The sequence below is a fragment of the Manacus candei genome, unplaced genomic scaffold (genome assembly GCF_025592945.1).
Source record: "Manacus candei isolate 608988 ecotype Guabito, Panama unplaced genomic scaffold, ASM2559294v1 h1tg000047l, whole genome shotgun sequence".
NCBI classification, from domain to species: domain Eukaryota; kingdom Metazoa; phylum Chordata; class Aves; order Passeriformes; family Pipridae; genus Manacus; species Manacus candei.
Genome location: NW_026138095.1, coordinates 532,683 through 557,091, shown reverse-complemented (window position 1 = coordinate 557,091; position 24,409 = coordinate 532,683). Strand labels below are relative to the sequence as shown.

At 63.3% G+C, this 24,409-nt stretch overlaps 3 protein-coding genes across 8 annotated transcripts in view; 1 reads left to right on the top strand and 2 right to left on the bottom strand.

Annotated features, from left to right (window-relative positions):
- Positions 1–11,288, top strand: part of RBFOX3 (RNA binding fox-1 homolog 3) — a 108,093-nt gene extending 96,805 nt beyond the window's left edge. Inside the window, exons 5-15 of one of the 3 annotated variants that reach the window (XM_051797405.1) lie at positions 4,515–4,766; positions 5,287–5,421; positions 5,818–5,871; positions 6,360–6,452; positions 7,389–7,449; positions 7,675–7,728; positions 7,848–7,980; positions 8,554–8,593; positions 9,165–9,226; positions 9,513–9,591; positions 10,435–11,288. In XM_051797405.1, the coding sequence (XP_051653365.1) occupies positions 4,515–4,766; positions 5,287–5,421; positions 5,818–5,871; positions 6,360–6,452; positions 7,389–7,449; positions 7,675–7,728; positions 7,848–7,980; positions 8,554–8,593; positions 9,165–9,226; positions 9,513–9,591; positions 10,435–10,479 (1,008 nt within the window). In that variant the 3' untranslated portion in view covers positions 10,480–11,288. Of the gene's footprint in view, positions 1–4,514; positions 4,767–5,283; positions 5,422–5,817; positions 5,872–6,359; positions 6,453–7,388; positions 7,450–7,674; positions 7,729–7,847; positions 7,981–8,553; positions 8,594–9,164; positions 9,227–9,512; positions 9,592–10,434 lie in introns of all 3 variants that reach the window. The other 2 variants (XM_051797404.1, XM_051797406.1) reach the window with 2 other exon arrangements.
- Positions 11,289–13,024: 1,736 nt separating this feature from the next.
- Positions 13,025–17,876, bottom strand: ENGASE (endo-beta-N-acetylglucosaminidase). Of its 2 annotated transcripts, XM_051797358.1 has the most exons (14): positions 17,702–17,876; positions 17,291–17,367; positions 16,954–17,155; positions 16,517–16,665; positions 16,270–16,427; positions 15,974–16,122; positions 15,651–15,816; positions 15,235–15,338; positions 14,891–14,999; positions 14,618–14,790; positions 14,244–14,398; positions 14,042–14,144; positions 13,836–13,950; positions 13,025–13,727 (listed from the first exon to the last, which is right to left on the bottom strand). In XM_051797358.1, the coding sequence occupies exons 1-14, from the start codon at positions 17,806–17,808 to the stop codon at positions 13,323–13,325; spliced, it is 2,172 nt and encodes a 723-aa protein (XP_051653318.1). In that variant the 5' UTR covers positions 17,809–17,876; the 3' UTR covers positions 13,025–13,322. The 2 variants fall into 2 exon arrangements, with proteins under 2 accessions (XP_051653318.1, XP_051653317.1); XM_051797357.1 differs by lacking the exon at positions 17,702–17,876 and having other exon boundaries at positions 17,291–17,597.
- A 1,043-nt stretch (positions 17,877–18,919) lies between these two features.
- C1QTNF1 (C1q and TNF related 1) lies at positions 18,920–24,190 on the bottom strand. Of its 3 annotated transcripts, none has more exons than XM_051797409.1 (5): positions 23,662–23,795; positions 21,262–21,400; positions 20,852–21,025; positions 20,607–20,734; positions 18,920–20,268 (listed from the first exon to the last, which is right to left on the bottom strand). In XM_051797409.1, the coding sequence occupies exons 3-5, from the start codon at positions 20,989–20,991 to the stop codon at positions 19,718–19,720; spliced, it is 819 nt and encodes a 272-aa protein (XP_051653369.1). In that variant the 5' UTR covers positions 20,992–21,025; positions 21,262–21,400; positions 23,662–23,795; the 3' UTR covers positions 18,920–19,717. The 3 variants fall into 3 exon arrangements, with proteins under 3 accessions (XP_051653369.1, XP_051653368.1, XP_051653367.1); XM_051797408.1 differs by having other exon boundaries at positions 20,852–21,005; XM_051797407.1 differs by lacking the exon at positions 21,262–21,400 and having other exon boundaries at positions 23,662–24,190.
- Positions 24,191–24,409: the final 219 nt, after the last annotated feature.

Genomic DNA, 24,409 nt, shown 5'->3' with positions numbered 1-24,409 from the left:
GAGCTCCACAGCCAGTGCATGTGCAGGGCCAGGTGCTGCTTTGTATGGATGGTGCAGCATTTGGGGTAATGAAATATTCACAGGTCAGTGGTTCCGTGAGAAATGATGGGGATCAGTCAATTCCTTTTCAGGGAGTAATTTTCTTCCCCTTCACGGCCTCTGTTTCATGTTGACAGTCATTAGCATGAACGAGCTGCCGGGTCGAAGAGGGGACGTTGTGGCTGTCACGCAGATGAGCCGTGCTGGGCACGGTGATGGCTGGGGGGCCAGGGTGCATGGGGGGCACGTGGGGCCATGCCAGGACCTTCCTGCCTCCATTGGGGCATTTGCTGAGCCCATCTCTGCAGCCCAGCATGCTACACTGCCCTGCTCTGGAGCAGTGGGCACAAGGGCAGGTGGTCCCATTGGCCTCCCTGGCTGCTGCCTGCTCTGTCTCCTGCTGGTGGGAACAGGTCCACAGGGACCTTGGGAATTGCTCAACACCCTTCCCTGAGCACAGCAGTGACCTCAGGCTGCCTCATAATGTGGCAAGGGGATGCCCTGTCCTCCGTGAGCGGGCAGAAGCCACTCCAGGTCACAGCAACGTGCTTTCTGCCTGCACTCTCTGCCCATGCTGTTTGCTCTCCCTGCCCTCCCTGCCCTGCCTGTGCTGCCTGTGGGATGTGCCCACTGAGGCTCTGCAGCTTGCAGAAACACCTAGGGGGGCTCTGCAGATGCTGTGGTGGGGGAAGGACCTCGGCCCCATTTCCCCCCCACTGTCAGGGTGGGGAAGTGTGTGGTGACAGGACTGTGTCCCCTCTCCAGCTGCTCCAGGGCTCCACATGCCAGCTTCAAGCCCAGCTGCACATGAGTGGGTGGTGCTGTGACCAAGCAGGTTCAACCGTGACCGGGCAGTACCATGCCATGACCAGGCAGTGCCATGCCATGACCGGGCAGTACCATGCCATGACCGGGCAGTGCCATGCCATGACCAGGCAGTGCCATGCCATGACCAGGCAGTACCATGCCATGACCGGGCAGTGCCATGCCATGACCAGGCAGTGCCATGCCATGACCAGGCAGTACCATGCCATGACCAGGCAGTGCCATGCCATGACCGGGCAGTGCCATGCCATGACCGGGCAGTACCATGCCATGACCAGGCAGTGCCATGCCATGACCAGGCAGTGCCATGCCATGACTGGGTGGTGTCATGCTGTGACTGGGCAATGCTGTGCCGTGCTGCCTCTGCACCATCAACACTGCGTAGTGCGGGAAGGGCCCAGCTGCAGGCAGAGCTGGCTGGTGGGAGTTGGCATGGGCTGGAGATGGGAGTGGGGCCAGGCCAAAGCAGCAGGGTGGCCATGAGGCTTTAGAGGAAATTAGGCCTGTCTGTGGTGGCTGCGGCTGTGGTGGCAGCAGGGTGCAGGTGCTGGTGTGCGGCTGATAACCCCAGGCACTCACTCGTGGCACCATCACTGTGCTGGCAGGACGCCTGTTGTAGGCAGGGTTTGGTGGCCCGTGGCAGGGTGCTCGTGGCCAGCAGGTGCCCCATTGTTAGCACAGGGCTCTGCACTCGGCTGATTGCTCTGACCCATCCTCTGGGTCTGGGGGCTCTCGGTGCATTATTTTCTTAAAAAGGAGCAAATGTGGGAAACGGCGTTGTCAGCCCCAAGCTGACAGGCACAATCACCAAAGTGCGGCGTCGGCAGGAACCGGCCCCACACGCTAAATGACTTGAAAGGAAATGGCCTGGATTGTGCTGAGGAGGCAGAGTACAGGGGGAGAAAGCAAGTGGAGCAAACAAAAAAACTTCATTAATTAAAGAAACTCGTTAATGAGGGACATTTAATCAGCTAAAGATGATATCTACCCACTGCCTGCTGCAGCAGCCGTTGCGCAGGGCTGGTGGTGCAAGACTGAGCCATGGGCAGGGCAGGGACACCATGGAGAGGATGCCAGGCAGCAGCCACTGGGCGGGGGACACCATACAGGGGACTCTGGACAGGGGAACTTGGGGTCCCCGTCCCAGCCTCTCCCCTGCTGTCCCTGGGGCTGTGGTGTTTGAGCACAGGGCTGTGCCACAGTCCTGGCAGTACCTGCACAAGCAGGTGGGCAGTGGAGGTGGTGGAGTGCTACTTGTGTCTCCTGTGCCATGTTAAATGCCACCGGCTTTGCTCCAGGCTTGGGCACTGCACTGATCTGTCTCGTTTTAAATGAGGCCAAGGACTACTAATGATCAGCATTTCTTTTATTGCAAGTGCTGAAAGCACGAATGCTCCTGGGGAGCATTCCCACACCCCAGGAGGAACAGGTACTGTGGGAGCAAGGGATGTGTGTCAGAGCACCTCTCCCTAGCACCCACGGGCAGCACTGTGCCACGGGCTCCCCACATGGCCAGGCACACCAGGCTGGGAGCACCTGGGCTGCCTCTTCTGGGCTGCAGAGCTGGGTCCCCCAGGACCCCTGGGTGCTCAGTGCAGGTAAGGACCCCGAGAAGGGGCCACAGTAACCGCCTGGGAGGAGCAGGGGGCCCGTCACTGCCCAGGGCTGCCCGGGGATGGGGCTGTTCCAGTATTGCGGGCAGTGTGGGGTGCAGAGCTGAGCAGCGGCTTTTTCCCTGTGATGTCAGCAAGCATCACACAACCAAACCCACCAGCATCCCCCTCCCCGTGGAACCCTCGCCCCCAGCCCCCACCAGGCACTGAGCAGCCCTGTCCCCGGGGGGGGTGGCTGGGTGCTGGGGCCAGTGGGAGGCACTGGGAGCCCTGGATTTGCATCTCTGCAGCACCCGCAGCCCCGGCGCTGTGAGCAGCAACCGGGGGAACCTAATGGTCCCTGAATGAAATAATACCCGGGTTGACAGGCTCTGCGACAGCCCTAATTAATAACTGGTACGAACATGGCTGTCGGGACAGGCTGATGAGGGGCCAGCAGGGCCCAAGATCTGGGCAGGTTGGGACAGTCCCTGTCCCGGCACCCATCTGCATCCCCCTGCCCCCAGTCCCCACGTGGTGGTGGCTGATCCTGGCTGTGGTGACAGCTAGGATGAGTGTCCAAGGCAGGAGGGATGTGGGCTGCTCCTTTCTCTGTGCATGCAGACAAGGCAAAGATGGGCACCGGGAATTAGGGATGCAGCAGGGAGGGTCACACTGGAGGTGTGACCGCTGTGACTGTCGGTGTCTGCCTGCTCCCTGGAGGAGGGTTGGATGGAACCCTCCAGCCTGCCAGGTGGCATTAGCACCTGCGGTGTGGGCAGGAGTGATGTGGGCAAGAGCAGCCCCTGGCTGCCCGTCTTGGGGCAGCACCGGCGATGGGCTCGGCTCCTGCAGCGTGGCAGCCCCAGCCCGCGCTGGCAGGTGCCCCAGGCTGGCGCATCCCCGAGCAGCTGAGTCAGCACGGCCGGCGCTGCCGGTGCTGCCGATGACTTGCAGATCTGCAGCGGGGCTATTCCCGCTGGGTTTCCATGTGTCCCCGGCGCGGCTCTGCCGCCGCCCTCGCAGGCGCGACGGCCCTGTGGGCTGGGGATGGCAGCTGCCAGCGCGTCCCCTCTGCAGCCCTCTGCCATCCCCCAGCAACATAAATTCGCGACACACACAATTAAGGAGCTTGTCTCCTCAGGCTGAGCCACAGATGGATTTCACGGGCGAGAGGCTGCCACGGCACGTTGTAAAGCATCTGGGGGGCTGCGGCCGCTGCCCTGTGTGGCCCCGGGGCTGCCGTGGGGGCTGCGGCCGCGCCGTGGTGGGCGGCTGTGTGCTGCCCACACGTGTGTGAGGGGGGAGAGCCCACGGGGGCACGCTGGGCCGTGAAGATGGACAGTGGGTGAATGGGTGGATGTGCAGGAGAGTTGCAGGCTGTGGGCTGCCCAGCTGTGTGGGTGGCACCTCCAGCCCCCCACAAACCCCCAACAGTCTTCGGCCTTTGGCGTGGGTGCAGCTCACCCAGTTTGACCGGGGCAACCAGGCCCGCTGCGTTAGAGCAAAAGGCCTAATCAAATATTTAACAGTTAATTGATCCCTGTATGGTGTTTGCCAAGGGGCCATCAACACTCCTCCCTGCCTCACCTCCCTGCCTGCCCAGCCCCACTCCCCTTCACTGCCACCACTGGCACTGGGACACTGGCAGGTGCCAGTGCTGTGCAGCCCCCCACAGCAATGCTGCCAGTCGGGCTCTGCTTTGCCCCACGTTGGGCTTCAAAATGGGGTCTGCCTGGGTCTCCCTCCCCAAGGGCAGAGATGTGCCAACTTCAGGAGTTAAACCCCACGGAGAAGTGTCCATCCTCCTACCCAAGCCCCAGTGCACTAGGTAGACAGGGCCTCAGAGGGGGAGAGGATCGGGACTCAGCTGATAGAAACGTGAGCCCAGAGCCACTGCAGCACAGAGACAGACCAGGGTTTGGGGGGGCTGTGGAGTAGTGGGGTGGGGGGCCTGGGTCTGGCTGCGGGGACAAGGACTCCATCTGTGGGCAGGTGGCAGCCCAGGCACCCCAGGTACACCAGCGGCTAAGGGGCACGGTGCCACTCTCTTGGCAGGGTAACCAGGACACCACGGCTCCGCCGGACGCGATGGCTCAGCCCTACCCCCCGGCCCAGTACCCCCCGCCCCCCCAGAACGGAATCCCCGCAGAGTACGCGCCACCGCACCCCCACCCCACGCAGGACTACTCGGGGCAGAGCACAGTACCGGAGCACGCCATGACCCTCTACACACCAGCACAGAGCCACGCCGAGCAGCCGGGCACCGACGCCAGCACACAGTCCATAGCAGGGACACAGACGGTACCGGTAAGGCAGCGGGTCAGGGGGCACGGGGGGCCCAGGGCATTGCCGGAGCATCCGGGAGGGTGCTGGGGCAGTGGTGCTGCCTGGCTGCAGTCCCACGGGGCACCAGGCTGGGTGCTCCCACCATCGCCTCTCCTCGCAGCACCCCCCCTCAATTCTAATCACTTGTAGTCCACCTGCTTGGCTCTGGTCCACCGGATCATGGCAATTACAGATCTGGAACTCAGCACTGGGAAAGCGCTGAGCTCAGCATTTCCCAGTGCTTCCACATGGCCCCACAGGCAGTGTCTGCACCCCTGCCTCAAGCACCCCCACAGCCCTGCCATCATCCCCCTGGCTCACCAGGATGCAGGGACACCCATGGGGTGCTGCCTGAGGCTTGGGGACCGCTGGTTTCAGGGTGTCCTTGGGGGCAGGCAGGGCCAAGCACAGGGCAGGGGGACATTCCCCAAGACTGGAGCCCCAGCAGGGACATGAGTCTGGCACGGCCAGGGGCTGATGGTGGTGGTGCCTCCCACAGCAGACAGACGAGGCGGCACAGACAGACAGCCAGCAGCTACATTCCTCAGACAACACAGACAAGCAGCAGCCTAAGAGGTTACACGTCTCCAACATCCCCTTCCGATTCCGGGACCCTGACCTGCGACAAATGTTTGGGGTGAGTCCAGCCCCATCCAGCCACCATGTCACCTGCTCCCTGCTCGATGCTGCCCTGTGTCACCATCGGGACACTGACACTGTCCCCTTCCAAGGGCCCATCCTGTGCATGGAGTGACACAGAGCCCTTGTCTCCCCTCACTATCCCCTTCCTAGCCCTCATTAGGACTCAGAGCAGTGCTGGCTAATGAGATTTTGGGTGACACTCCCAAAGTCCTGGCAGAGTGGGAGCCATGGGAGGGATGAGGGCTCTCCCCTGCATGGCCCTGAGAGTCCCTGGGCCTGACCCCCAAGGCAGCCCCTGGCCCATCCCTGGCACAGAGCCCCATGCCAGCAGCCCCGGGTGTGGGGCCAGGGGCTCTACGGGCACTCACCCTTGTGCTCTCTCCACTTGCAGCAATTCGGGAAGATACTGGATGTGGAGATCATTTTCAATGAGCGGGGCTCCAAGGTGGGTGCTGCCCACAGCTGGCACCGTATGGCGAGTCCTGGGGAGGGGGTCAGCGGAGCCGGGTTGCCTGGCAGCACTGTAACCTGCTCTCCTCTCCTGCCCCATGGGATCTTGGCGTGGGATGCCCCATCTCGGGGTAGCTCCTGCACCAACTGGGGTGGCCCTGGCACTGGAGGGAAGGAAGGGCTTGCTCTGCCCCCCCACAGGCAGCTCATGTCCCTCTGTGTCTGGATGTCTCTGTTGTATCTTCCCCGTTTTCTGTGCCCCTCTCCCAGACTCTTCTCCCAGCTTGTGGGCGATGCTGAGGCCTCAGCCGGGACCCCCAGCCCCTGCGGGGACCCCAGCCCGGGCTCTCCATCTCTGCACTGTGGCAGCCTCACCTCTGCGCCAGCTCTCCTGATTCACCCCCTCTCTCTCTCTGTCCCCGCACCCTCTCTCTGTCTCTCTCTCTCTGTCTCTTTCTTTCTCCTTTTCTCCTCTGCTCACAGGGTTTTGGGTTTGTAACTTTTGAAACTAGCACAGATGCCGACCGGGCACGAGAGAAGCTGAATGGCACCATCGTAGAGGGCCGGAAGATTGAGGTGCTCAGATAAGTGTGCTAGTGCCGTGCCATGCCTGCGTGTGCGTGTCCCCTGCCCGGGCTGCGGGATGCTTGAGGGCAGCTCTGGGTCCTGGGTGCCCCCGGGGAGCTGTGCCCAGCCTTTGCATGTGTCCCTGAATGTGGCACAGGAGCATGTGTGCCGGCTGCCAGGAAGTTCATCGCTTGGCACAAGGAGCGGCCCAAAGGAACCTCCCATGTGCGGGGAGAGCCGGGATTTCAGCTGGGGCTTTGTTCTGCCTGGTACAGATGGGTCTGGCAGAGAACCCCCCTGCAGCCCTGTGCCTGCTGTGTAGCTGCCCCACACTCTGCAGGGAGCTTTAGGGCTCTGCCCCATGTGCCGTTCCCACCTGTCCTGTGCCGGAAGGGAGGATCCACTCAGGGCTCTGCACCCTCAGTGCCAGAGGTTACCTGTCCCTGGAGGCTTTGATTTCTCCAAGCCTGGCACAGGCATCAGGCTCTGCCCATTCATCGGCAGCTCCTCACTGGTGACCGGCAAGCAGTGGGAAGCAGAATGGCACATGGCAGAGGGAATGGGACAAAATGTCCCAGCAGTGCTGAGGGCAGGGAAGGAGCCTGGCAGGGCACGGCAGCGCCCCATGGATGGGGAAAACATGGTCCAACAAAGCCAGGCCTGAGCATGGCACCGCAGCACTCGGGGCATCAGCCACCAGCCTGACCCACGCTCGTTGCTGCAGCCAGGAGGCCTGGCCTGGCTGGGGGTACGAGCAGGTCTGCGTGTGGTGGGGCGGCTGCGGGCAGAGACTTGCCTCGTGACAGCTCCGCCGCAGCCGGCGTCCTTCGCTCCGCACCCGCAGCAGCAGCGAGATGGGCCGAGCACAGCGAGCGGGCCCTCTGGACCACGGCCTCACCAGCCCCACGGCCCGCAGGCACTGAGCCCCCGTCCCTCTCTCTGCAGGTGAACAATGCCACAGCCCGCGTCATGACCAACAAGAAGGTGGCCAACCCTTACACCAACGGTAAGGGCCAGTGTCCAGAGAGCAGGGACTGCAGTGGGCAGGGGCATCCCCTGGGCACACTCACTGCCTGGCTGCCGTGGAGCTCTGACTGTGGAGAGCAGCCATCTCTGCCCAGTGCAGGAGTACAACCCCTCCATGCCCTCCTCCTGCCTGGGGATGGGGCTGTGGCCCCTCAGAGTGCCACGGGAGCAGTGCTCTGTCCTCACTGGCTCTCTCTGCCCACAGGCTGGAAGCTGAACCCAGTGGTGGGAGCAGTCTATGGCCCCGAATTCTACGCAGGTAATAACTGAGTTGCAGCTGTCCCTGCCACAGGTGCCCCCCAAACATCAGCTCTGCATTCTGTCTGACCTTGCCACTGCTCAGCACAGCAAGCCCATGTGTGTCCCCTCCTCCCACAGTAACGGGATTCCCATACCCCACCACGGGGACAGCCGTGGCCTACCGAGGGGCACACCTACGGGGACGGGGACGCGCCGTCTACAACACCTTCCGAGCTGCGCCGCCACCGCCGCCCATCCCCACCTACGGCGCGTGAGTATCCACGGCCACGGCGGGGCCCTGCTGGGGCGGGGGGCGTGTGCTGGCACTGCTCTGGGTCTGCAGCAGCTTCACCAGGCTCTGACACATCAGGAATGGGCTGCAGCTCCCACAGCACTTGCTTGGCCATGGACTCTCTGCAACCCCTAGGCTGCTGCCCTCAGGGTGACCCATGCACTCACCAGCCTCCTGTGCCCCAAGGCACGGGATGTTATTCCAGCCAGGATGGTTGGTTTAATGAAGACTCTCTCCTGACACATGCGGCTGTGCTGGCATTGGGCACGGACATGGCCATGGCCATCTGCAGCTGCTCAGCTGCTCCCAGCAGCTATCATGCTCCAGACTCCTCCATCCCTGTAGCACCCCTGGCCCTGGGCCATGCTGTCCACCTGTCCCTAGGTCCCTGCCCAGAGTGCCAGCCTGGACATGCCCTCGAGGGCCTGCACAACCACTCCTCACCCCTCAGCTGCGCTGTTGAGGCAGCTCCCCTCGTTCACCACCCTCATTCTGCTGCTCCCCTCGTCTGGGGACACTGGCCGGGCTCTGACGCCTCCACCTCATTTCCAGGGTCGTCTACCAGGACGGGTTCTACGGAGCTGAGATCTATGTAAGTGACACTGTGCCCAGGGCTGGGCCGTGACGGGGACCCCATGCCAGGGCAGGGAGCAGGCAGCACTGGGCATCTCCATGGTGGGCTCTGCCCCTGCCACCCCCTTTTCCTGGGAGGCAGAGCATGAACAGAATGTGGCTCCTCTGGAGCGATCTGGGTGGCACTGCATGGGGTCCTGTGCCCTGTCTTGTGCCCACCAGCCCCCTTGCGGGGCCAGCACCACGTGGGATTTACGGTCTCAGTGCCTTACACCCACATTTAACCTCTGTGTCTGAGGAGCCAGCAGCGATATTTCAGGCGGGCGCTGAAGGATTTATCTAACGTGGCACCTCATTAAAGCAAGTGGGGAGGTGACATTCTCTCCTCTGGAAATTTAATTTTTTAAGGTTAATGTTTGTGAAAGCCCTTGGGGAATGGTAATGAGGCTGCTGCGTGCCCAGTGGCACCAGCACTGGCTCCCCACAGGCCTCACCACTGTAATGTGCAGTGCCATGGGGCACTCAGCTGCCCTCACCCCGGTCCCCCCCGCCGTGGGTGCTGCCCCCTGACCAGTCTCTCCTCCCTGCAGGGGGGCTATGCTGCCTACAGGTACGCCCAGCCTGCGGCAGCAGCGGCAGCGTACAGTGACAGGTAAGCACCGCGGGCACCGCGCTGGGGGGAGCCCCGTGTCACCCCCTGCACTGCTGGCTCTGACACCCCCAGCTCTTGTGCACTGCAGGATGGGCAGGGTCAGGCATGGGGAAGGTGTCCTGCAAACTGGGACCCCTCTGCTTCCCTCAGAGCTGGGACTGGAAAGGGCTGGCACCACTGGAGGGAGATTCCGGGGGGCTCCCAGGCACAGCTGGGCAGGAGGGCTCCAAGGGGAGACAGAACCCCCACTCTTGTCACTAACACCCACCACTGTGTTTGCTCCTAGTTACGGCAGAGTGTACGCAGCAGCAGACCCCTACCACCACACCATCGGCCCCGCCGCCACGTACAGCATCGGCACCATGGTAAGAGCAGCCCCTCGGCCTTCCTCTGCTTCCGGGGGGCTGCAGCCAGCCCGGGGAGGGGGCCAGCACGGCAGCCGGCCAGCCTGCAGGGCATGGGGCACCCCCGCACACGGGGACTGTGGGAGGGGAGCGGGGACAGCGCAGCCCCTGCCTGGCTCTGTCTGCAGGAGAGAAGACCCCCCGCCCTGCACCTCTGTTCCATGTACCCCTCACACCCTGCGTAGTCCTGCCCATGCACTCTGCTTCCCGGGGGCTTGGCTACACCCCACGCCAGCTGCCTGCTCAGTGTCCCAGGGCCCTGCCTGGGGTCTGGGACTCCTTCTCTCATTCCAGTGCAGGGCATTGTCCCCAGGCCCCCACGTAGAGCCACACTCAGGGAGCACTGCAGCCCCCTATGCACTGCAGCTCTTGGCTAGCTCTGACAGCATCAAAGATGAAAAATCTCCACTCATGGGTAGGACCTCAAAGCCAACCCACCTTTCTCTGCCTTTTTTTACTCCTTTGGCACCCCCAGCCCCAGGCAGCCACTAGTGAGGGGCCGTGGGCACTCCATCCTGGGGGTTTCCAACCCCGTGGCACAGCAGGGACAGGCTCCTCGGTGGGCACATCATGGCGGTGCCATGGCTGGGGCACATGGCACCCTCTGGTCCCAGGGCAGTACCCATGGCCGCCACAGAGCCTGGGCAGCACTGGGCACCCTGGCCTTGCCCAATCCTCATGTCCCAAGAACAGCAGGAATTTGTTATCAGTTGAAAGAGGAAAAAAAAGAAGAAAAAAGGGAAGATCTGGGCTTTGCCTCTCTCCAAATACTGATTGGCTTTTTTTTCATCTTTGATGTTGCAGGCTAGTCTATACCGAGGAGGGTACAGCCGCTTCACTCCCTACTAGCAAGACAGACCCAGCCCCCCCACCACTGCCCCCGATGCTCACTAGCACCAAACCAAACCAGGCAGACAGAGCCGAGGCCGAGCCTGCGGAGGACCCGCGGGCACTGCCTGGGTGGCCGGGGCTGGCGCCGGGCTCTGCGGGGCCGCGGCACCCACACCTGTAGGGTTACTGAGCCGCTCCGTCCCGCCGCCACGCACCTCTCCTGCTCCGTCCGCCCGCCCCAGGGACCGCGGGGAACGGGCCCAACCCTCGGCCCCAGTGGCACCCCATTTCCAGAGCTGGGGTGCAGGGTCCCCCCACAGGCACTGCCCTGGCTGGAGTGCAGAGGGCTCGTTCCCCTGTGAGGCAGGAGGGGATGCTCAGCCCGCCGGGGTGCTCGGCCCACAGGGATGCTTGACCCGAGGTGCTGGGGCATGGGGCGATGGCAGCTCCCCAAGCAGCCCCTCTGCCCCCATAGGAGAGAGAGAAGCCAGCGGGGGCTGCTGCCAGCTCTGGAGACAGATGGGGTTGGGGAAGGTGCAGGACCCCAAGGCACCCCCGGGCAATAGCACTTCTCTGGGCTGACCGTGCTGCTCTGCAGAGCTGAGTGCATGAGGCTGGGCTGGCTGTATGGGCTCGGGGGGCCAGGTTGGTGCCTGTGTTCCCCCTGGCCAGTGGCTCAGCCAGGCTGCTCCAGCGAAAGACCTGCCTCTCTTGTTTCTGTTGTAGTGAACCCACGGCTGTTTCCTTCTGGGACCAGGAAGGGCAAAAAAATACACACACACACACACACACACAAAAAAAAAAACAAACAAAAAAATTAAAAGCAAAGCAACAAAAAAAGAAAAACAAAGCCAAGCGGAAGCAGCCAAGTGAGTCCCAAACTGTCCACAAGCACCGAGCGAGCAAGTCCCGGAGGAGCCGTGGCGAGCACCGGTGGCCGGACGCGCCGGAGGGACCCGCTGCGCCCCGGCCCACAGCCCGGCAGGGAGGGAGCTGGCATGGGGGTCCGTGGGGGTCCACGGGGCCCTCACCTGCCCAGGCGCAGGGCCTGGGCACCACGTCTTCCTTTCCCCGGTGTGGCAGCGCTGGGGGTGCCGGCAGAGCGTTGCACCCCTGCCTGGCTCGGGGGACCGGGTGACAGGGTGGGGACCCAGCTTCGTGCTGCCCGAGACCCGGCGCTGCCGGCCATCAGCGTGTCAAGTGTGCGAGGCCTCGGCTCCAGTGTGGAACTGGGGCGGCGGCGTGGCCGCGGTGCTGAGGCGTAGCAGGGGACAAGCCTCTGCCTTTTAAAGGGAATTTTTGTTAAGAGGAGCTTGCAACTCGCTTGCGACCCCTTCCCCTCCCTCCATCCCTGACACCCTGTGCTCCCACCCTGCCTGGAGCAGCCCTGACTGACGCCGGGCCAGGGACTGCCCCAATCCTGCTCCTGCTCCCGCCTGCTCCGCAGCGTGGGTCATGCTCACAGCCACCCTGCCCAAGGCAGCAGGACCCCCCAGCCCTGGGCGTGGGGTCTCAGCTGCTGCATCACCCGTGGGGACCTGCCTGAGCCCCGGGGTTGGGCTGCAGCCGCTGGCACACTGGCTCCGGTGGCTGATGGCACGGGGTGCTGTGGAGCCCACCCTGGGGTGCAGCCCCGTCCCATGGGCGGCCTCGCACTCAGCCCCTTGCCCCCCACCCACGTGGCTCTGCCACTCCTCAAACCTCACTTTATAGTCTGCAGATGCCCCTGACGCCCCAGCGATGAGCTCCCCCTTTTCTATTCCCGGTGTACATAGCCCCGGCCCCCGCCCGCCCCCGTGTACAAAGCTCCGTCCATCGCTGTACTGGCTTCTCCCTTACAGCACCCCTGCGCCGCCCCGGCGCGCGGGCTGGCGCCGGCCCATCCTGTATGCTTAAAGGTGTGACCATTCTAATAAACAGTATTATTATTATTATTATTATTATTATTATTATTATTATTATTACAAGGATTATTATTATTATTATTATTATTGAAATTATTAATAAAGATTTCTTTCTTCAACCAGGGCAACTCAGGTTTTGACTGGGGTGCTGGTGCGGGGGCGTGGGGCTGCGGCTGCCACAGCAGGTCCAGTCATGCTGAGCAGGGGGCTGCAGCCTGTGGGTGAGGGGGGGACCTACGGAGCCCTTGGCCTCACCATGACGAGGGAGCAGGGTGCGGCACAGGGAGCCCTTCCTTGGCTGGGCTTAGCCCTTCATTCTTCAAACCATCAAGTAATTCGTTCCCCAGCGTGTTCCCACCCCACCACTGGCATTGACGTCCCTGATCGGAGCCCACATTGTTTGGGGACAGGGCCAGCACACAGAGGGTGTGTGGCTGAGTACCCCACTGCGGGCGCGCTCGCCTGCTTCTGCCTGCTAATTGCTTGCTCACCAGACTGTGAGAAAATAATTGCTGCTATAAATTTTCTCTCCTCCTCAGAAGATGCTCAGGGGAGGCAGCACAGGCTGATGGCACTGGGCTGGGTCCACGGTGATGGGCACAGTGGCCACCCATGCTGGCAGCTCCCCACTGGACTGGGCCCTGAGGGGAGGGGGTATGGGGTTTGGGGTTCTTGGGACAAGTAGCCCCATCCTGTGGACACACAGCTTGCAGGCAGTGAGGGCTGCAGGAGCTGGGGGGCAGGTCACACATGTAGGGGGGTCCCTGCCAGCCCATCACAGGACCCTGGTCAGCACCCAGCGGGCCCCCACGGTGAGGGCTGAGCACAATCACAGATTGGGAGAAGAGGGACCCACCTATCCAGGGTAATGAAATGCAGCCTCTACCATTGGTGTCCCCCACCCGCAGCCCACCCACCACATGGAGGAAACACAACACGGGCCGCACCACGGTTGCTTTAATGCCCATCTGAGCTGGTGCCACTGCCTGGTGAGGAATAGACCAGCACGAGGCGGCCCCAGCGGTCGGGGTCCACGGGCAGCTCATCCCGCAGCACCGGTTCCACCAGCAGCTCCAGCCGGCAGGACTGCCCGGGCGTCGGCCGCGGCACCGGCAGCCCCACGGCACGGAACAGGCAGCCCTGTGCCAGCCCCAGCAGCTGCGGTGCCGTCTGGCCTCGGCGGCACCGGGCACCCTGGCTGAGGACACGGAAGCATCTGGCACGGCCAGGCGGGAAGGACCAGCGCAGGGTGAGGCTGAGTGAGAGCTCCTCAGGCTCGGGGCCCTCCTGCCACCAAAGCTGCGAGGCTGTCACACTGAGCACCTGTGGCGGGGAAGCCGCCACGCTGGCCGTGTCCAGCACCTGTGAGGGAACCACAGGGCTGTCAGGGAGCAGCAGGCACCCTCCCACCTTCCCAGAACAAGGGTGGCATCAGGCAGGTGGCTCCAGCTGACAGCGGCAGGCACTCACCCGGACCTCCCCAAGGAGGCAGGTGAAGGATGTCTCCTGCGGGCTGGGCTGCTGGCGGGACACAATCACAGAGAGGTCTCGCAGGGTGCAGTCCTGCAGCTCCAGCTCATAGCACCTGAGAGGAAAGGGGCAGAGCAGGAATTGTACCAGGGAGCCACGGGGTCTCATGCCTGCCTGTGGGGACAGGATGCAGGCAGGGCACTCACCGGCTGGTCCAGCCATGGGAGCCACGGTGGCAAGCAGCAAGCAGCTTGGCAAGTCCAGGCGGTGGAGCCGGGAGGAACCGGGGGTGATACCGACCATTGGGCTCTGCAAGAGGGAGCCAGGTCAGGGGGCAGGGGGCTGAGCTGGTCCCGCGCCACACAGCGGGTGCTCACTGCAGAGAGCATGGCGAGACGGGGTCCTCACCAGGCAGGGAGGTGGGGTTGCCCTCAAGGCAGGTCCCTGAGTCCCAGGTGGTGACCTCCAGTGCCACCACAAAGTCATCAGACTGTGGCCCCTCCAGCTTGTAGAGCAGGGTCAAGAAGAGCTTGGGAGGTGCCGGCATCTGCAAAGAGAAGAGGCTGATGACCCCAAATCCACCCAGAGAGAGAGAGAGAGACAGAGACAGAGAGAGAAACAAAGATACATTGGGTTAGGTGTGCTGGGCAGTGTGGGCAGAGCCCCAGCTCACTTGCCATGAGGCCCTGGGGCCGCACAGCTTGGGCCAAGCTGGCTGTGCTGTGCCAACATGGTGCCAGCCTGGTGCTGAGGAGGGGACAAAGGGCTTTGCCCCAACTCACCGGACGGCCACGCGCTCCTCGCCGGGGGGAATGGTCCCCTGCAGCCTCAGGGAGCTGCCCCCACACCAGGCATCCTGCAGGCAGCAGCTGGTGCTCAGCCTGCCCTGGTGTTCTGGGTACAGGGGCTGGATCTCCTGCATGCTCAGGTCATACCAGGGCCCAGACTCTTCATCCTGCAGCACAGGGAGAGCTGGGCTGGGGGAGCCAAGAGCAGGGACCCCCTGCCCATCCCAACCCAGTCCAGCCTGACCAGAGCTGTCACCCTGCACCCACCTTTCCATCCAGGAACCTGCTGGTGCCCATGCCCAGGCTGAAGGAGGTGGCGAGGGGCAGTGTGCAGATGCTGTGTGTGGGCAAGTACTCAGCCAGCAAGCCCCAGAACCTGGAGGCAAAGGTGGGTGTCAGGGCAGAGCCCCCTGCTATAGTTGCTGCCCTGTATGGCCTAGAGCACCGTGTCGGCTGTGGCAGAATGGGACCAGCTGGCTCCTGGCCAGCAGCCCATGTGCCAGCCACAGTGCCCTGGCAGCCACGGTGTCCTGGCAGCCCTGTTCCTGCCGCCTCACAGTCCTCCTGGCCCAGCCCCATTCCTCCACAACCTCCTGCCGAGCTGCTCTCACCTATTCTCGTTCTGCAGGAAGTTTTCCTCCCCCAGGTGCTCATAGACCCAGCCGGGAGCGAAGATGGCAGCGGAGAGGCTGTGCTGGCGGATCAGGCGCAGGGACTGCAGAGATGAGTGGTGAGCAGCACAGGCCAGACCATGTAGTCACTTTGTCACCTGTCTTGTCCCTGCTCCCCCAGATCCCACTGGCCCCGTGGTGAGGCAGAACACTGTGGGAATGTGCTGTGGCATCTCCCTCTCCAGGGATGGCAGCTTGGGGAACCCTCAGCTCCCTCTCCATGCATGTCCAGGAGCTCTGGGATCCCCCACTCCTCACCAGTTCATCCCCAGATAAGCAGCCCATTGGTGGGAGCTCAGAGCCCTGCACCAGGGGAGGTCCAAGGTCCCATTCTGGCCCAGCCCTGTCACACTCACCTTGTCAGTGTCGAAGCCACCACCGATTACGTCCCCACGGGCAAAGACATCAACACCAACATAAACGTCAGCGTGGCGTGGCCCGGCCAGCCTGAGTGTGTGCTCCAGCTGCTTCTCCTTCCAGTTGTAGTTGGTGAACAGCCCATCACAGGCATCGAAGAACACCCTGGGGATGAGGGTCAGGGTGGCAGGGTAGTTGCTGTGGCTGTCCTCACAAACACCCCCACGCACTGAGGGCTGCACAGGTCATGCCCTGACTACTCCTGCACAGGGTTTGGGGCGGGCTCACGCCCCCCACCCAGGTTCAATTTTGCCGACCTCACCTATTGTCCTCATTCAGCTCATTCTGCCACCTCAGCGTGCCATCCTGCAGGACGCTGTCGTACCAGATCACCAGCCCCCCTGGCACAGCGCTGTGCACCCGTGCCGTCAGGTCCCGCAGGAAGGGGGGCAGGTTCCCCACTGCTGCTGCCTGGCAGGAGAGAGCAGGGAGAGGTGGGTGAAGGGTGTGGGATGGGATCTCCCTATGGGTGAAATACGAAGGCAGGGAGGTGGGCAGGGAAGGCAGGGAGGTGAGCAGGGGGAAGGCAGGGAGGTGAGCAGGGCCACCATGACTTACGCTCAGCGTGTTCTCGATGTTGACCAGCCAGCCATCGAAGCGGTAGTGCTGGGCGATGCGGGCCAGCTGCTCGGCCACGGCACCGAACGCCTCCTCCCCGCCAGCCAGGAACGCCTCACACATCTTCTCCCCGTCCGTCCACTCCGTGATGAACGTGCCTGGGGTGACGGCAAGGGCAGCATCAGCCACATGCCCCAGTGAACCCACTGCACGCCTGGGGCTGCCCCAGGCTCAGCCCTGTCCTCACCCAGCACGGGGACACCGTTCCGGTGCGCCGCGTTGGTCCAGACCACGGGCGGGATGGTGACAGTGTGGTGACTGAAGTAGACAAAGATGTCGATGTAGCGCCAGTGGTAGAAGACGTAGGGGTTGCGTGTGGCTGAGCCCTGGATGAACCTGCAGAGAGAAAAGAGGGTTGGGCAGTGTAGGAAGGACGCTGGCAGATGCTGCAGGGCTGGGTAGGAGCCTGACTCACACCTGAGAGCTGTGCACAGCTGTGGCTCTGACCCAGCCCTGAACATCCCAGCCTGAGCAAGGTTGCTGAGCACTGGCACCAAAAGCCAAATGCCCCATCCCTGCCCACCTGTGGCTGAGCTGGAAGGAAACATCATCCAGAAACAGAAGCGGTTTGGGGGTTGAGACATCAAGCCCCGCTACTGCATCTCCCCTCCACCCAGCACGTACCTGTCCTCCAGGTACCCGCCACGCATGTCATGGCACACCAGTGTCCGGGGCCTCCTGCTGTGGAGTGGGGGCTGGCGCTTGGCCAGCGGCACGGCCGAGATGTTGAAGTCGTCGTTGCTGTTGGGCTGCCAGGCCAGCAGCTCTTCCAGGCCGGACAAGAAGAAGCTGATGGGCTCTGTCGTCTTTGTGTCGAAGTACCGCGCTGGGGGCGATGGGGAGACGGGACAGGGTCAGCAGAGAGCACTGCCTGAGCAGCTCGCCACCGGCACTGGCACCAGACTGTCCTCATCCCGGCAGGGCCCCAGCGGTGCAGCGGGCCCCTCTCACGGTGCCTCACCTGGCAGGGGCTGCGGGCGGTCATTGATGGTGTCGTGCAGGACGGTGGTTCCCCGGGTCTCCGCCGCCGGCTGGATGCTGCCCCGGGATGGGGGTGAGTACCGGGCCGGACCAGCACTGCGGTCAGCGCCCTCCGGGGCCCCGCGAGCCCGGGCACCGGTCCCCATCCCGGTCCCGATCCCTATCCCAGTCCCCATCCCCATTCTGGTCCTGATCCTGAACCCCATTCCGCTCCTAGTCCCGGTCCCCACCCCGGCTCCGATTCCCATCCCGGCCCGATCCCCACCCCGGTGCCCATCCTAGTCCTGGTCCCGATTCCCATCCTGGTCCCCGTCCCGGCCCCGGTCTGGGTCCCGGTCTTGATCACAGCACCGATCCCGGTCCCGATCGCGGCCCCGGCCCCGCCATCCACCTCCGCCGCCGCCGCCCGGCCCGCTCCGCCTCCGCCGGCTCCTCTGCCCCGGAGTCGGTTCCCGTCCTCTTCCCACGCCGCCCGGGCCCCTCCGGCGCCTCCGCCATGGCGCTGCTGCCGCCGCCGCTGCCGCACTGACCGCGGCGCCGCCGCCACCGGGCCCGGCTTTCCCGGGGGCGCGGCCCCGGAGCTCCGCCCTCCCGGCCCCGCACGGCCCCCGGCACCGCCCGCGAGCCACGGGCGGGACGTGTCCTGGGATGCACCGCGGGTCCTGGAGTAGGGGCGTGAGTCCTGGGGTGGGGACGTGTCTCCCGCGATGGGACATGTATGCTGGGATAGGACGTGTGTCCTGGGATGGGATACATGACCTGGGATGGAACCACATGTCTCTGGGTGGACTTTATGTTCTGGGATGGGACATGCGACCTGGGATGGCACGAGTGTGCTGGGATGAGGGGCCATGTGTCCCAGGATGGGGATGTGTCTCCCAGGATAAGACATCTGTACTGGGACTGGGCTGTGTGTCCTGAGATAGAACATGTGTCCCAGGATAGGATCTGTGTGCTGGGATGCAAACTGTGTCCCATAGCAGACCCTGCTGTGCAGACTGGGATGGCGATGGTAGCTGGTCCTGAGGGGCTGGTGCTGCCACGAGACTTTGGCCCTGCCATGGGACTGGGCTGGGGCCCTGCTGCCCACACCACACAGGCACAGCAGTGGATGCCCTGACCAGCCTCACCTGGACATCCTCCATCCCCCACCTCCCCACCCGTGGTGCCAGGGCTCTATTTGAGTTCAGCCTGAGCCCCCACTCCTCTCTCTGATGTGCTTGAGGTGCTGGTCTCCAGCTGCAGCCCTGATCAGCCCAGCCATGGACCTGCCCTTCCAGACCCTGACTCCCAGCTTCACCTCAGACCTGTCTCCTCTCTGTGGCTGGATGACCTGGACTCTTGGCAACCCTCCCCAGCCTGCCCTGTTCCCAGGCTGACAGTTCTGTCACTGTGCTCAGCTGCCAGCCCTCAGGACACAGCCGATCCCGTGCAGACCCAGCACAGGATCCCTGTCTCTCTAGGGACAGTCTGCCCTTCCCTCTCCACTCCCAGCCCGACAGCACTGTACCAGCCCACGGCTCTCAGGAAGCCCCAGCACTCCAGAAGCAGAAATCTGTCGTGAGCCCTTTGGAGCCTCCATACACACAAAGCAAGAGGACACTGAGGATGTGAGCAAGGCTGGAAACGTGGGGTGTTTAATGTAGCATGAGCTGTACAGGGAGGTCAGAATGCTGCCCCACACCGCTGCGGCATCTACACAAACAAGAAGCCTGGCCATCAGATAATCTAACGGAAGAGGAAGTGGCTGAGGCCAAAGGTTCTGTCAGGGCTGCCGGTGGGGAGCCAGCCCCTCCCTAGCAGAGGCTGTGGCAAGCAGTGACGGGACCTGCAGAGGGAACTGACGCAATCCATTCCCACCAAGGGTACCCAGCCCCATGCTGCGATGCCCACCCCACAGGCCCCCAGCTCTGCAGAAGGAAAGGGGGCCCTTAGTGGTTCATTGCTTTTCCTGATGGTGCTGAGCACCTTCTGCCCATCTGAGGCAGGGAACACAGCATAGTGCATGGAGGAGGAACACGGTGCACGTGTCTGCGCTGGCTTGCACCAGGGCACCAGCAGTCATGCTGTTCCCCTGGTGCCAGCTCAGCCAGTGCCACAGTGGGCTCTGCCCAGCAAACCCGGCTATGGAGCAGGTGGGAGGGGCTCCCTGCCCACCCCAGGTGAGCAGCTGCTTCCCAGTCACAAATGTGGCAGAGGCTGGAAATGGCTCCAGCTCCTCCAGGTGCTTCTGATCGGTCTCAAGAAGCTGGAGTGGGGGAATTCACACATTGAGGCAGGTGCTGAGCGTAGTAGCAGAAGGGTGGGTGGCTAACAGCATAATGGGGGTGGCTTGCCCAGGATGAGAGGGCACAGGGGCTCCTTGGCCACCCGGTCTGGTGCAGAAGGAGTTGGGGGGGGCTAGTGTTCAGGGGTCTCCACTGTACTTGATGAGGTGGCCACTGAAGGTGATGTAAGTGTCATACTCATCGCTGAAGACGGCGTTCTCACGCTCGCCCTTGTAGAGCCGCACCCAGACCTCGTCCTGCTCCCGCAGCTCCAGCATGACGCTCTGGCTCTGCATGATGCTGCGGTCACTCACCTGGGCGTAGAGGATCACTACCTCTGCCCCGTTGTGCATGATGTGCAGGTAGGTCTCCTTCTGGTTCCAGGTGTGCACATTGAGGCTGAAGTAGTAGATCCCAGGGACATAGCAGTAAAACTTGCCCGTGAACATGTTGAAGTGGCTGTAGAGGTTGACAAACTCCGTGTCGAAGATGAGGGTCTGGTAGTAGTCATTGCTGTGCAGGGGTTTCTTGCGGCCCACCGAGAAGGCGGCATAGTGGCTCTTGCAGCGCTCCCCCGGGGCGCCCATGCTGCCCTTCTGTCCCTTGGGCCCTGCGTGGCCCCTGCTGCCGGCCACCCCCGTCTTGCCAAACTTGCCCTGGATGCCACGCTCGCCACGGTCCCCCTTCTCCCCTGGGCAGAGCAGGAGGGAGAGCTGGACTGTCAGGTGGGGGCCAGTACTGAACCCACACCCTGAAAGCCTGTCTGCCTTACAGAGAAGGATGGAGGGAGCAGGCATGTCCCAGTCCTGCCCTGCCCCTACCCCCCTCCCCTCATGCTGCTGCCCAGAGGCCACCAGAGCAGTGGCTGCTCACACCCTGGCGTGGCTCTTGCCCTCTGCTCATGCAGGGCACTGGACCACAGGTACCACCTCAGGTTCTTGCTCCCAGTCTGTGCAAGAGCTGGCACTGGGAACCCAGTTGTAGGGCAACAGATTCTGGCACACAGAGTGGAGTCCCACTAGCCCTCACCTTTCAGGATGGTCATGTTGATCTGAGGCAGAGGCTGGTACTGGTCGGGCGGGGGGCAGCAGCGGACACAGCGGGGCCGGGGGGGCAGCCCCTCCTGGGCACCATCAGCCTTCTGCTCCCGTGTGGCCCTGGCAAGGCAGAAAGCAAAGCCCAACAGGGAGCTACGGAGGGGGCGGGGGCCCTCTGCGGCACCAAGGCTGCCTGGGCCCCCATTTTGCAGTGCCCTGGCCCTGGGGTCCCCTCACCTGGCAGCTTGGTGCCGGGCTGGGGCCTCTTCATCATCTGTCCACCACTGCTGGTCGGGACTGGGTCCAGTCTGGCTCCCCACAGGGCAGGACAGCAGCAGGCAGAGCAGCAGGACACCGTGCACCCACAGCCCCTCCATGCCTTGGCAGTGCCCTGTGAGGTGCCAGGGACAGCTGAGGGGGACAGGAGTGTGGAGATGCCCAGCCCAACCATGCCTTGCACTGTCCTGGGACAGGACCTGTGCACTGCACAGTCCTAGGCTTCTGGCTGGACTGTGGGACACACTGTCACCCCAGTGAGCACCTGGGGAGACCCACACTGGGGCAGTGTGGAGGCTCTGGGCTCACCAACATGTGGGCCAGGACCATGCAGTCTCCCAAGTCCTGGCACACGCAGCAGAGGGGATTACCTGGAGAGCTGAGGGTGGAGCAGAGCAGCAGGCTCTGGATGACCAGCCAAATCCTGGGCCGAGTGCTGCTGCTCCTGCTCAGCCTGGCTTCAGCTGCCTCCCATGAATGCCCAAGAGCAGCAATTTAGGGTGTCAGCACCTGAAAAATTACAGGCAGCTCCAGATGCCACGAGGTAAATGTCAGGGTGCAGCCCTGCCTGTGTGGGGGACTCCAGCCCTGTCTGGGGAGCATATCTGCATCCCCACTCCTGCAAGGATGCAGCACAGGCTGCACAGGCTCTGCAGGGGGCTCCTGTGCCCCAGGGGCTGCTAGCCAAAGGGTTTGCAAGGGCACAAGAACCACTTCTCCAGAGACATGGATGTGGGCTGGCAGCCCCAGCTCAGAGCTGGCTACCACAGGGAGAAACCTTCCTGGGAGACCACATCCTATGTGGGGCCAAAACAAATATTTGCAGTGGTGGTGGCACCGTGGCCCAGCCCGGGCCCTCCATGGCCCTTCCCTGCCTTATCGCAGCCGTATCTGATGGAGACGTGGGGCCAGGCACGCAGCACCTTGTCCTTTGGCCCCGAAGCGCCAGGCCCCGAGCCTTGGCCAAACAGGCGTGTGGCACTGCCCAGTGCTCGGCATCCCGCGGCAGCAGGGTCTGAGGCGGCGCTGGGCTGGGATGGGGTTGGCTGCTCCCCAGTCTCCTGTCTTAGCCAGGCACCTCCCTGGGTTGGGACTGGGTGAGGCCTTTGCCGTTCTCCCCTCCCAAGCGGCCTCCCCTGGCACCACCCAGCCATGCTCCACAGCTCTGACGGGATCCCAGAGCACCGGCCCAAGGGGCAAAGGGCCTGCGCAGCCCTGCCCTGCCCTATGTCCTGGGGGTGGGCGAGGCTAGGAAGGATTTTGGGGCAGAATCCTGTTGTTTTGGTGAATGCCCGTTCTCGGAGCACTGGGGCCCTCGGTCGGTATTGGGTGGCTGTTACTCTTGTTCCCAAGCCGGGGGTCGGGGGACTGTGTGTGCTCCCGCAGCGGGTGCGGAGGGCATTCGAGGCCAGGGTGGATGACTGGCTCATGAGTCACTGGAACCGGGAAGGGGCGAAGGGATAGGGAAAAGCTCCAAAGGGAAAAGCTCTGCTAAGTGCCTCACCCCTTCGCGTGGTTCCCGGGCCCCTCTGTCCCACCATCTCTTACCCCATTATCTTGGCCCATGTCTTGGTGCTGCCGGGTGTGGGGAGAGGCAGGGCTGTGGGCACTCAGCTCTGAGGCAGGGGAGAGGCAGATTCATGGATAGAAGCATGGAGAAGGCCAAGTAGGGGCTCATTAGCAGGTATCACCCAGCTTGGCCCTGGCTCTGCTCACCCTGCCTGGCCTTGAGCCGCTGAGCATGGCATGGAGCATGCCAGGAGTTTGGAAAGCCTGTGGATTTCCTTCAGCTCTGAGACCATGAAACCAGACATTCCCCGAGGAACCAGAGCAGGCTCAGCCCTGGGGAAAACACAGTGTCCCAGGGAGCTGCTCCATGAGGAGAAACTCTTCACCAGGAAGCACCAGACAGTGCTTCCCAGGCTGTGGGGAATGGAGGCAAACATGTGGCACACACAGGGCACGTGGGGCTCTCTGGGCCCCCAGCACATCCCCCCTGTACCCCACAGGTGTGCCGGGTGGGAGGTGCTCACGTGCGTGTGGGCACACACAGCCCTGCCGAGGGACGCGGTTTTTCCTGTCAGAGTTGGATGCTCTCCAGGAACGGTTGGAGATTTAAACTCAGTGGCTGCGGAAGCCTTGGGACTGCAAGTCAAAACATCCCAAAATACATTCCAGGCAGAGATAAAGAGCAGGATGAAACAGAACAAACCCTGAGGGAGGAACAAGGGGCTCAGGGTGGCATGTAGGCGGCAGGACCTGCACCCCCTGCTTGTCCCTCCACTCAGGGTGGTGGACACAGACTTCCCTGCTCCACAGCAGCTGGAGCTGGGATGCCTCTGGGGTCGTGCTGGTGGGACAGGACCCCCACATTCTGCTGCAGCAGCTGGAATAGTTGCAGAGCCCTTTTTTCCCCCCTGAAGCAGTGCAGACCCGGCAGGCAGCAGTGTGGGGGCTGCGCGGGGTGGTTGCAGCCTTCCCGCTCCTGCAGCACCAGTAAGATGTTGTGCAGGGGACCCCAACAGTCAATGTGTCCCCTACAGAAATGCTGGGGAGGGGCCGCCTCACTGGGCGGGGGTGGGGCACACGGACCGGTGCCCCCCGCTGGACCTGCCCCAGGGCATCAGAGATCCTGGCGATCCCGGTGAGGCGGAGCCGCCTTCGGGTGTCTCCGCAGGGATGCCGCAGCAGCCACAGTGAGCATAACACAGTGCAGCTCTGGGCCTGGTGCCCAGGCCTGCAGAGCTCCCCAAAACCTGCCCCCCACGTACCTCTGGGGCAGGGCTGCTCCCTCCCGGCGCTGCCTTTGCTGCCCTAGAGCATCCCCCGGGCCGGGGCAGAGCCTGCCCGCGGCCGATCGGTGCCTCCCGCTCCGGAGCCTTCTCCTCGCTCGGCCCGGGCGGAAATGCACTTTTTGGAAGCGCAGGAGGCAGCCAGGCGCGGGACGAGGCTTACAGCCCTCCCCCGCCAGATGTGCGCCCGCGGCCGCCTTAACCATGTGTGCTCCCGGGACAGGCCGAATTAACCGTGTGTGCTCCCGGGACCGGCCGAGTTAACCGTGTGTGCTCCCGGGACCGGCCGAGTTAACCATGTGTGCTCCCGGGACAGGCCGAGTTAACCGTGTGTGCTCCCGGGACAGGCCGAATAAACCATTTGTGCTCCCGGGACAGGCCGAATTAACCGTGTGTGCTCCCGGGACAGGCCGAATAAACCATGTGTGCTCCCGGGACCGGCCGAATTAACCGTATGTACTCCCGGGACCGGCCGAGTTAACCGTGTGTGCTCCCGGGGCCGCCGCACCGCGCCCGCGCCACGGACGGGGCGGGCCCCGGCGGGTGCCGGTGGCCCCGAGGCAGGACCCTGCCCCATGCCGGGAGCATCGCCGGCCATTCTCAGCCCCGAGGGCACCGGGGCCAGCACAGCCCCACCGGGAACCAGCTTTTGGTGGTCGGACACGCACACGGGTCCCACACCGCAGGGCTGGGTCTGTCCCGCTCCCCACACCCCAGTGGCAGAGGG